General features: G+C 38.3%; 1 protein-coding gene across 1 annotated transcript in view; it reads right to left on the bottom strand.

Moving 5' to 3' along the window:
• Window positions 1-12,820, bottom strand: part of LOC144272987 (plasmanylethanolamine desaturase 1-like) — a 73,526-nt gene that overhangs the window by 20,158 nt on the left and 40,548 nt on the right. Inside the window, exon 4 of the mRNA XM_077831422.1 lies at window positions 2,975-3,066. Coding sequence (XP_077687548.1) covers window positions 2,975-3,066 — 92 coding nt within the window. The remainder of the gene's footprint in view (window positions 1-2,974; window positions 3,067-12,820) is intronic.

Raw genomic sequence — 12,820 nt, 5'->3', positions numbered from 1 at the left:
GAATAACAAGTTATTTTTACATAATCTTTTCATACTTATCTCAAAGCACTTTAAAAAGAAAAGCAAATATAATCTCAACCTTACAGATATGGACACTGAGGCACAGAAAGATAAAGGGACATGCCCAAGATCACATAATAAGTCAATGGAAGAAACAGAAACAAAACCCAGTTCACCTGATTCTCAATCCAGTGCCCTGATTACACTGCCTCTCAGTTTAACAGGTATATTGTACACACACACACTTACTTTCAAAATATAAAAAGCTTGATTTTGCAAAAAAGTGGTAACCCAACCACTCCCCACTGATTTCAATATTCGATTTTACCCTGGCCTAACAACTTTAGGGACTTGAATTCAAGGGGAGCTGTGAATGCTCTGCACTTTTGAAAATCTTGGCCATTGTTGAAGACACACACATTGCTCCTTCAATACATACAAAATGCAGCTGTTAAAGTCATCTCCCTTGATCCAACTGATGTGCATGTCACTCCCCAGTATGAATTCCTTCCACTATTGCATCAGATATAAACTCATCATCTATTTCAAGGCTCTGTCCATTCCTAATTATCCACCTATATCAAGTTTAGCACTACCCCCCCAGACCATCCACTCCATCAATATTCCTTCTCATCTCCAGCCATCTGCTTCTCACAAAGTCACCTGACCTCCATAACATCTGCCATGCAACTATCTATGCAGGTAATTTAAGCTAGTCTGCAAGGGCCCTTTCCATGTCCAGAATTAAGACCCATTTCTTCCATCCTTCCTATCTTGAATCTAGTTGACTAATATAAACATTCTTATCTCCCTCAACTTCTTGAATGTCTGGAAAATACATTAGAGAGACAAGGTGGATGTCGTAATATATATTTTATTGGACCAACATCTGCTGATAAAAAAAGAAAAGCTTTCAAACTACACTGAGCTCTTCTTCAGGTCTGGGAAAGGAACTCAGTGTCAGAGCTAAACACAAGGTGGAATAGATTGTTTAGCATAAGTAGTTAACACAAATTCTGAGGGACTTGCCTCTTCCACCATCAGAAGTTGGTCTAATAAAAGGAATTACCTCACCCACCCCCCGTCTCTCTAATATCCGGTTACCAACCTGGCTACAGCACTGCAAATGGAAAATATACTGTGAGTGCTACCAAGTAGCTAAATATAAATAAGTAAATAAATAATATGCATTTAAAAAAATTCACCAGATAATGTTAGAGAGGACTGACTTTAGATGGAGACCCATAATTAATTTAATTGTACCATTTCTGCTAAATAAAAAGGTAAAATTATTTTAATTACAAAACACTTCTAAAGTAGTTTTAGAACTACTCAAAGCAAACTTGCTTTGAGTCCTTTAAGAGCAAACCTTAAAAAAATCACATTATTCTGCATAGACATATTGTTCCTGGCTGTTGCTAAATTGCAATTAATAATTTTGAGACTAGTCCTTTAAAATAATCCACTCTTTCTTAATGAAAACTATAAGCATTTATATATTGGAAATTCAGATCAGAAGTCAGAGTGGAAAAATGAAAACATAAATATGCACACAAAGCCTAATATCTCTCTCATATATATGGCCAAAATTGTTGATATCTAAGAAGTGTGTGTACCTGTGTGTAACACACACACACACACACTTGCACTTTATTTATTTGTATACACCTCAGATGTCACCATTTTAAGCCCATGCCTCATTTATGTCTATTAATAATTTGTTTTGTGAAAGGCAGGCATATATGCTATACCACATACAAAATTAAGTGAGGATAAAATGGAGCTTTTGCTATGTATATCATACGAATGGTCTCATCAACCATATCATTTTCATATTACACAGCAGCTTCTCATATAGTATTTCAATGACCTGATTAAGTGCCAGATTTGGCAAGTGTGCACACATACACACACACAAAAATGAAGATAAAATGGATTCTTTTGTCAAAGATGTATTTGAGATTAACGGCAAGATGGCAGATTGAATGTGTTACACTGCACTGAGGCAATTACTGTAGTAGGTAAAGCAAGTGATAAAGATTTATTTAGTACAAGGCTGATATTCATTAATCTCTTTAAACCCCATGTTAAGGTTGTTTAAAGCACTGTAGATCTTCTCTGGGAAGGTCTGTTGAATCTATGACAGAAAAGGCAGACCTGCATAAATGCAGTCCAAGTCTCCATGGACTATGACATTTCTATACCTCCACAGGGAGGCCAGTATTTTAGATTAGTTTGGTTAGCACTGCAGATGTAGCATGCTGATTTACTAAACTCTGATGCAAGTACCAAAAATAATTAGCGTATCAAAGATCACTTTCTTTCCCCTCTTTTATTAGTGTGCTAAATATGGCATTGTCACAAGGAAATAACTTATTTCACTGGTGTTCAGACTTTAACTGCAGACTTACAAAAATGTACGTTTCTTATAAGAGCTGTTTTTTTCCAGTGCTGATTTTTTAAAAATGAACATATTACACAATTGCACAGAGATCACTCAATTACACCCCTCCTTCCACACATCTCAGTATAAGGTACTAATAAGCATTTCTAAAAATTAAACAGTTACGTTGGTGCTCGGATACTGTAGTAATAGGCATAATAGAAATACCTAGATTTAGTGCATAAGCTTTTCTGAACTGCATTTTGTGTGTCACAGATTAAACTTGTTCAATGGATAACCTGAGCACTAAAATTTCACGCTTTTACAGCATTTACTTTATAAAAAAATAATTCTTATTGGGTGGGTACAGTGTTCCCAGTGTTTAAGTGAGATCCATTTCTCAATACATAAGAAAGAATGAACACTGTCTCAAGAGTTTTGGGCAAGGTTCCCAGATATTGCTGGTGGATGGGTGCGTAAAACCAGAAAGACACCCACAACCCTTCCTGATTTTTTATCTTCAGAAAGCATATTAAAATGATTTATTTCTAGTCTACTGCTCATACTGAATACAAGTCAACTTCTCCTTACCTCGCCAATGACAGGGATATCAACGGAACCCCAGGTATCAGCTCCCCAGTGAACCATGCCTGAGGCAAAATCAGCTGTAATAATTCCAGCAACTGGAAATAAAAAAGAATGTTAACAGTAGAAGCTAATCTACACACTGAAGTTACATCAACCACTTACCCTATGCAGCAGATAAAATTAAAAAAAAAAAGTCCTGATTTCCAATGCAAAAATACTTTTTATGAGACCACACAAAACTAGCAAAATTCAGTTTAATCAATTTCAATTAAAAGAAAGGTAAAGTCTACATTTAAAAACATATTAAAAAGCTGCTTCTGGAATCATACAGAATCAGAAAATCACTTTTACATATAAAAATCCAGCAAGTCAGCAGGTGCCAACTTCATTTTAATAGTAATCCATTAATCAGTTTTTAAAGGTTTCTCTATTGTAGGTTTACTTAACCCAACCTAGCACAAAATAATGGGGCTAGCCCAGTGTTTCTCCAACATTTTTTCAACCATATTTTTCCTTATCTCTCTCTCTCTCCCCACTTTTCTCTATGTGGCCTATACAGTTTTGTATCTTCATTGAAATACCTTCCCGAAATGCCCTTCATTCCAGCAACATAAAATGGTTCCATTGTGCAGAGAGCCTTTTCCAAAAGAGCAAAATTCTCCAGAGACTGCAGTTTCCAGATCTGAATGCTTAATTTCATATACTAGCTCAACAAGGGCAAGGATTCAAAAATTCTGGATCAGGGGTTTATTGTGATCAGACTACAAGAGCTACTTACACTGAACTATTCCCTCATTTTCAAATGCTGGTTCAATATTAACATCTAGCAAAAATGCTGAAGTTTTATATTAATATTTCATAAGCTTTATATACAGCATATCAGTAACTCAATCCACTATCCATGAAACTCTATTCTAGTTATTAAAATACAACTAAAAGGAAAGGATTTTTTAAATGGGCTAATTATCTAACTCCAAGATTCATGATTTGCCTGTCAAACTAAAGTGAAGAAGTTAATTCAAAACAATTGCCATACCAGTTACACTTCCCCCATCAATTATTAGCATTGTCCTCCTTAGCTACCATGTAAACAAACTCCCCTTCACAGTAAATAAATTCTTCATGCAAACCATCTTTGTCCTGAATTTAAAAAAAATATTTGAAGTCAGTATGACATGTTGTCACAGCAACAACTAGATTTAATAACCACCCTGAACTTCTATTCATAGATTCCAAGGCTAGAAGGGACCAGTGTGATCATCTAGTCTGACCACCCATATAACACAAGCCATTTAACTTCCCCAAAATAATTCCTAGAGCAGATCTTTTAGTAAAAATATCCAGTCTCAAGTTAAAAATTGTCAGTGTTAGAAAATCCACAAAGACTCTTGGTACATTGTTCCAACAGTTATTACTTCCATTGTTAAAAATGCATGCTTTATTTCCAATCTGGATTTGTCTAGCTTCAACTTCCAGCACTGCATCACACTATATCTTTCTCTGATAGACTGAAGAGCCCATTATTAAATATTTGTTCCCCATGAAGATATTTATAGACTGTAATCAAGTCACCCCTAAACCATATCGTTGTTAAGCTAAATAAATTGAGCTTCTTGAGTCTAACACTATGAAGCATGTTAGTATTCAGACTAAAGGATTTTCCTAAAGTCAACCGCACTTATCCTAATATTTCAAATGGGCCATTAATTTCATAGTCTATTTTAACGGCCAAACCCCAAAGTCCGATGGATTTTCGTAGGAGTTTACTTGAGCATGGGCTGGCATAAAAACAGAGCGAGGACTTCAGGATTTCTAATAGTGTCGTCTACGTCACAGAAAATATCTCTCCCTCCTTCTGGGGATCTTATTTGTCAAAATCCAGAAATGTAGATAATTTCAGTGGGAGCAGGATTATACCCTTAATTCAGTCTTCCTCTAACATGCAAACTGGGCATAATTCACAAAAATAGCATTATAGTAACAAATGTGACAGTTAATTATGTTTCATGGAGTGACTACCACCGGTACAGACAAATGGGTACATCCTTGTCTTCTGTCAGGTAAGCGGTGGTGCCCACATGAGGTACAGAAATTTTTATGCACAGCTCTGCCTCCTCTTCCATGCAGGCAAACTCCCCAGCTGATGACTGCAAAGTCTGTATAATATAGGTTAGTCTGCCTTGACTTCCTAATTTCAGTTATTCAGCCCAAGCTATACATCTGATTAGACAGTTTTGTGGGCATCTGTACCTCTGTGGTCATGCCCTGGAAAATGTGATGTACAGAAAATGTATTAAAATGTAAAGCTAGCATTTTAATCCTCAGGGGTTTCCTGGTCCTGCTTGCAGGCTAGGGAGCTCTATAGGGAAGCATGAAGGCAGCAAACAAAAAGCCTAGAGTAAGGTGGGGCAAGTTATGCCTCTGTTTTAGGGAGCAACCTGCTTTGTGTTTCATCATTCTGAATTCTAAGAAAAAAATAGTGTTAAAATATTCTTTATGGAAGGTTGCAGTGTATCTAACTTCTCTGTTGGTATGCTGTTACACATACCAGAAAACCATCAGGATAGTCAAAAAACTAAACTGGTTTTTGCAACACAAATTAAACATTTGAAAGTTTCCAAATATTTTTTTTCCATTTCTGTCCACTCCCATGATGTGACTGTCACTGCCTTACACAAATAGGTTTGACTAGCAATAACCTCAGCTCAAAAAATAGACCATTATTTTTCTGAGTTAGCCGATTGCAAGAACATTTGAAGGCCTCACTCCTGCTCAGGAATCTTTCATTTGACAGCGGAGATTTTGGAAGTCAGTGCCATATGAGAAACCAGATAGGCCCACTGGTCTGGCAAGACCTTCCAGGGATTTAGTGATAAAGGAATAGGGTTGGGACAGGGAGAAAGCAAATCTAGATCTGGGAATCAAAGTCTACTTCCCCTCCTTAACCAGTTTATCCCATTTAAAGAGGCAAAGGAGACAGCGAAGTGACACCCATGACAGAGAAGTCAGGGACAAGATCGGAAGCAGACAGGTGAGACAGAGAGCTGAAAATGGGCCTTCAGTTAGGAAGATTTTAGGTGAAAAAGAGAAAAGGCCACCTATGAGGGAAGCTCCATATGCCTAGCTGATACAGGTAATGGCCTCTGGAACCACATGTTTTCCAAGTGGGGGCACAGAAAGGGGTAAAAGGATCCCATTACCTTGGGCTGGACAGCCTCCTCCTTGACACTGCTTTCCTCCTCTTTCTTCTACCTCAGGGGCGGGGCAGCTAAGAGATTTGTCCAGCCCTGTGCCAAGTGTCTGAAGCGTCAAGAAAGTGCCCTTATTAGCCTTGCCTCAGGTGAACCAGTGACCATCTGCGAAGAGGACTCAGTGCCTCATGTTCATACAATGCCCACAACAAAGTGCTGGAGAGTAGAGCTGCAGTCAGTTCCTGGCCAACTTCTTTTTCTTTCCCAGCTGAAGAATGAAGCAGGTTGAAAAGGTTCAAGATGCCACCTCAGCATGAGGCACCTGCTGCTTCTTCAGCACAGGCAAGAATCAACTGGGGAGTCTGGCTGCAGGGAGGTGAGAAGCAGCTGGAGTGGACATGAAAATTTCTGTATCCTGACTGAGTACCCCCAGTCTGATGCACAGATGATAGAAACACACAGTGCTTAATTTGTAATGAAAGAGGTGCCGGGGTTCAAGCAATTTTTTTTATATTCATAAGTGATGCAGCAAGCCCAGAGGTGCCTGGCTATGGACTGCCATGCCTAGAGGTGCTGGAAACATGCCTATTTGCCTGTATCAGTGGCAGCCACACCATGGGAAACAGAGAAGGCATGATGGTGGAACATGAAGGTTGTATCAACATCAACTTGGGATGGCCACATTACTTACAAGTGGTAAAGGCACATGAAAATTATTCAAATACATTAACAGTGCTGGTACAATCTTTATACCATACAGTCACATATTCTATGCATTCCACATCCTTTACAGAAAAAACATTTTAGAAACTGTTTGAAGGAGTTTTTCAAAATTTTTATATCCCTCAACTTGTAAAGTCAGATTCTCTTTGTGCCTTAATCCAATGATACAGGCCTCAGAATGATAGAAAGATGTTCTCAAATACATTTTAGAAACTTCTAAAATGTGATTACAATAGATTGTCTATGCAGAATAATGTGATTTTTTTAAGGTTTGCTCTTAAAGGACTCAAAGCAAGTTTTAATATTTGTCATCTCAGAGTTAAAAGCCAGTGGCTTATGCACTGGAAAGCTGGCAACATCCCCATTACACTGGCTGATATAAAGTTTCATTTTCTAGTCTGATGGGTTTCAAGATAGATATCTGACTTTAAACTTGTCACTGTTCCTAAATTGTTCCTATGCTTCAGGCAAATGTAATTCTGTGGGAAATTCCACATTTATGAGACAGGAGGAAACAGGCAAGTTGTTTAAAAATAAAAATAAATGGCAGCTGTCTGGAGGGTTTTGAATGTTTGAAGTAGTCCCAGATGAGACTGATTAGTGATGGTGAGTTGGCCAAAGGTGTCTGATAACCATTATCACACAGCCTTTCCACTTACCACCACCACGTGTGTTATAGAAGGTATTATCATAATTGTTTTTGATACTGTTTAATTCTTGCACTATGCATCTATATTGTAAAACACACTATTTGGAGATTCATAAGTGACTGGAAAAATATTGTTTTTTTTTAAATAAATTGTACACGTATATATTTTAGTATATTGGAAGTTTTTAAGTACTCCATTTAAAAAAAGATAATGTTTAACAACAGTGCAAGAAACTAAAACCCCCCACAGGCTTTTGGGTTTAACTCTCAAGGTCAACTGATATCATTAGACTTACATGAACTCACTTAAAGTTACAGCAGGGAAATCATGTTAGGAAATATGGGTCAAGTCATCAAGCAGTAATAAAGCTGTTACCTCCAGACTTAGTATTTGAAACATTCTTTGAAACCTGTCATAGTTTAGTATTTCCATTATTAGAATGACATTTAACAATGAAGTATATCATTTAAATGACTTTAAAAAATCAAAGGCCACTTAAAATGAATATCAAGTCAAATGTATCAGGAAAAAAGTTACAGACCAAATAAAATCACATTTTATTTAGTCGATAGCCATTTTGTCCCTATACATAAGACATGAATGAAAAAAAGTGGAGAAAACTTCTTAAGCTTCAGGGTAATGAAATAACGATGCTTCAGAAAGGTTTTTGTATGGCAACTGATATGGGCCTACATTTTGTATGGCAACTCATACGCAGCATATGAGTACCAAAGAATAAATTATATGTAAATATGAATTACAGTGCCAAATCCACATCAAATGGATGAAGTGACATCATCAAGCATCATCAAGCAGATGAACTCACAAATGTAAGTCACTCAAATAGCACAATCATAAGCACGGTATAAAAATTTATGTTGTGATATCCTCAAATGTATATTCTCATTTACAGTTTAGGGAGAAAGAAAAGGAGTACTTGTGGCACCTTAGAGATGAACAAATTTATTTGAGCATAAGCTTTTGTGAGCTACAGCTCACTTCATCGGATGCATTCAGTGGAAAATACAGTGGGGAGATTTATATACATAGAGAACATGAAACAGTGGGTGTTACCATACATACTAGGGAGAGATTTTCAAAAGTGCTCAGCTTTTGACTGACTAACTTTGCTCCCGATTAAATCAACAGGAGCTTTATAACTGATTTGAAAGGGAGCTGGGTTAGACCAGTGCCAAATGCTTTTGAAAATCCCACCCTAAATTGTTTTCATGAAGAGAATTTAAGCTTGTGTGACAACTTTGGTATTCCAAGTACCTCCACGCGCTTCAAAAAAGGAAAGATTAGATACAAACTGAATACTCATTATACTTGCACAAACCCTTGGCATTAGAACCTGTTTAACTAAGCACAAGGATTGGTGCAACAATGCTGGCCCTTATTCTTTTCAGAAACTGCCAGTCGTCCAGATGAACTGATAAAGACAATCACCAGACACTGCCAGAAGGGATTAAAAGGCCAAAAACCCATCCCTATCAACTGCTGATTCAGTGTCTCCCCTCTGTCTATCTTCCGCTCCTGATTTCACAATCCAAACACTCCTCACAGTGCTTCTCGATGGATCATTCTTCTATGGATCATTATTAAATTCTAGCACCCCTGTTACCCTCTAGCCCCTGCACAGAATTAGATGGAGCTACTACAGAGGCAGCTGTGCAGACAAGCAGGGGACAGCCAAAACAGATCTCTGGGGCTGCTAGCAGGAATAGGCACACACATGCTAGAACATCCACATTGCCTATATGCTGTCTGGGTTACTGGGGACCCAAACAATTTTTCAGGAGTTAAAAGGAAAGTTTCTGAACACCTTCAAACACTGTTTTATTATATAATGTATATATTGTTTCAAACAATCATAAGAATCAACCAAAGTGGTGTCGCTTTTTGTACATTTATTTCTGGATTTTTAAATTACATTGAATTCAGTAAAGGTGTTATATTTCATTTATACAGGTATTCCATACATACTAAATAAAATTTACATTTCCATAAGTTAAATTTAGGGCTAAAAAATAAATGGCTGAGTGTCCTTTTAAAGAGCTAAGTAGAATAGAGTACAGTTTAAATGAATAATGCATTTTTTAAAAAATGGAACAAAGTAATATAAGTGGGGCACATTAATTCCCAAGCACATTAAATTTATTGTCATGTAGGTGCCCACTGGGAATAATTTATGCAACTTCTATTAAGAAAATATTTTAAATTTAAATTTGCATATTTTGCTCATTGGGACTAACCTTGCCAGGATCCTTTTCGGAGGTGCCAAGCCCTCTGCTGTGGACTTTATAAAATGTCCACTTAGCAGGAAAAATAATGAAACACATACATGGGTAAAAAGAAAAGGAGGACTTGTGGCACCTTAGAGACTAACCAATTTATTTGAGCATAAGCTTTTGTGAGCTACAGCTCACTTCATCGGACACATACTGCGGAAGTGATCGGATGCATACTGCTTCACTTCCGCAGCATGCATCCGATGAAGTGAGCTGAAGAAGATTCATGTGGACACTCTGCCACGCAGGACAAAAACAGGACATGGCTAGGATTGGAGAGGTAGGGGGTTGGGGAAAAGAGAGAGACACACAGGAGAGGTATATTCCTCTCCAGAAACTACCACTCTGTGACACTCCCACATCCCTCCAAGAGTTCACAGTGTGTTATCAACAGATGGGGTACAGTAAAAAGGGGAAATACAACCAGAATGAGCCAGAAAGGTGATATGGGGATTGTGACCCTAGATATCCATGGATCCCTAGCTTTTTCAGGCTGTGGCCTCCCTATACCCTGATGGACCCCCCCACGCTGGGTGAATGAGCTGACCCAGAAATATTGCATTAGTGAGTTCCACTTCTTGGGTTTGAGAGGAGGGCTCAAAATACTTCACAAAACAGTAAACTTGGAAGTAAGACGTACAAGAAAGCATTTATATAAGGGTTTCCCACTTATTTTAGATGGCTTTAGAAATGTAGATAGTTGGGATGAGCCTCCAAGCTATTCACCTATTAGCAATAATTACAATTGATTTAAAATATCTTAAGACATTCCCATGCTTCACCTACAACACCACTCCCTTCCTATAACTATAAATGTAGATAATTGGAAAAAGATTTAACTAAAAAAAGAAAAACAAATATGAGACCAACAGTGGTCATACTAAAAATACCTTTGGGGAAAAAAATTAAGCCATATATAAACGGGGAAGGACTAGCTGAGATAGATGTCAGGGGAAAGGAAATTCCACATCCAAAGTCTCCACACACAGCAAAGGCCAACCCAAAAAGCAACAGAGTGGAATTCTAGAGCACAACTAATCAATAAAAAGGAAACTTCAACAAGGCTGTTTTCAATATAGCCAGGGCCTACACCATTAAGGGAATTAGAAACCCAGGGGCCAATTTAAAATTAATCCACCACTTTATAGGCAGCCAATGTAAAGAACAAAAAGATGGAGAGGCATAATATGATTGTTCAAAACAATGAGCAAGGATACTGCTTCAAGCAACAGAGGGGCAAAACTGGAAGGAGTCATGCTATTAGGGAATTAGAGACACAAGCCTCATGGGCAGGGGACTGCAAAGTATTAGAAAGCTAAGACAACCTGCACATATTATGTACAAAGGTTCCCAAATAAGCAAACTCACACACTCACTCATCCCACACATGGCTTTCCACAGTCAGATCAGTGCTTGCTTTAACAATAACTGAGATGAGTTACGTCTCTAATTGGCCTTAGTATTAACACTCCTGTATGACCACATAAAATCACTGTACAGGCAATGAAATTCCAGGCAACCTCAGAGGCTTTTGTAGTTTATATTTTTTTAAATCATGGTTATCCTTTTAAGAGCTTCCTAAAGCAAGAGGCCATATTAAACTCCTAGTAGCACTAAACCAATTGTTCTATAAAGTCAAGTAGAATTACGATGGCACATCAGTTCCACTACAGCTAAAGACTAGGTGGACTTTCCAGTACAAATCCTTTATTAGTGCTTCAATCATTTCAAAACAAGTCAGTTGTTTTACAGCTTATTTCCTAGGGAGTATTGCCAATTTCTAAGGGAAGTGGGTGGGAAGGACACTTTTAAACAACCTGGAAAAGCTGGTGATGAGCAGTATAAGTAAGGGCAGGTCTACACTACCGCTTAAGTCGATCTAACTTATGTTGCTCACGGGTCTGAAAAAGCCCCTCCCTGCCTGAGAAACGCAAGTTTCGCACTGTCCACACCGCTTTCCCACTGACATAGCTTCTGTTTCTCACCGAGGTGGAGTAATTATGCTAATGGCAGAGCGTTCTCCCATTGGCATAGTGCGTCTTCACCAGACATGCTACAGCAACGCAGCTGCATCGATGCAGCTGCGCCGATGTAGCGCTGTAGCGTAGACTTGCCCTCAGCGACATGTAATACCACTGCACTCAACTGCATTACATGAGACCGAGTGAGTAATCAGTGTCAATTACAGATTGAATAGGAAAAATTCATTTTTAATTTATATTTATACGGTTAGGCCCCCTGCACTTGAATCCATGGAGCTGGGCCCCTATGACTGCAGGGAGACCCACCAAAGTCACTGGGGCTCTGCTGCATGGATCAGATTGCAGGATCAGGGCTTTAGTCTCTGAAAGCTAACAAGTGCCTTCAGAATATTTCAGGAAATGAAAACTGGAAATAAAATCAAGAATGCCTTTATAGTTGTTTGAGAATTAGGTGAAGAGAACGCATCTGAGCTGTTAAAATATTTGTATTATGGTTGTGATAATATGTCCATAAGGTATTCATGAGAAAGTACTCTCATATCCGTACTTCTCAAGACTATGCTCTCCCGTGTATAACACTCATGGAGCGTGGCTGGAACAAACTTTTGTACAAGTTCCCCTTGTGAATTAAATTCATACTTGCAGTACAGAAGCACTACATTATCCATAAAGTGCTCCTCTCCCTGCCTCATATACCCAGCACTTGAGAGGCCTTTTGTTGGGTAGAAAGTGAATAGGGATTTCAACTGAATCTGGTCCTAAACTGTTTTTCCACAGCTCAATTGGCTGAACAACCTACCATTGCAATTGCAAAGCCAGTCGGCTTCACTAGAGAGGAATAGCTACTGCTCTAAATGGACACCTGAAATGAAATCTGTATAGCACCCTGAGAATGCCTATGTTTGTACGTCAGGTTCTCATTTACAGTTGAGGCATTAAAATAGACTTTGAGGTTGATTGGTTCTTCTAGACCAGTGGAATTAGGCACTCTAAGTACCTTAGTATTTGGAGT

Source organism: Eretmochelys imbricata, chromosome 12 (genome assembly GCF_965152235.1).
Source record: "Eretmochelys imbricata isolate rEreImb1 chromosome 12, rEreImb1.hap1, whole genome shotgun sequence".
Classification (NCBI taxonomy): Eukaryota; Metazoa; Chordata; order Testudines; family Cheloniidae; genus Eretmochelys; species Eretmochelys imbricata.
The sequence above is the reverse complement of the archived record's forward strand: the minus strand, read 5'-3'. Positions and strand labels throughout refer to the sequence as shown.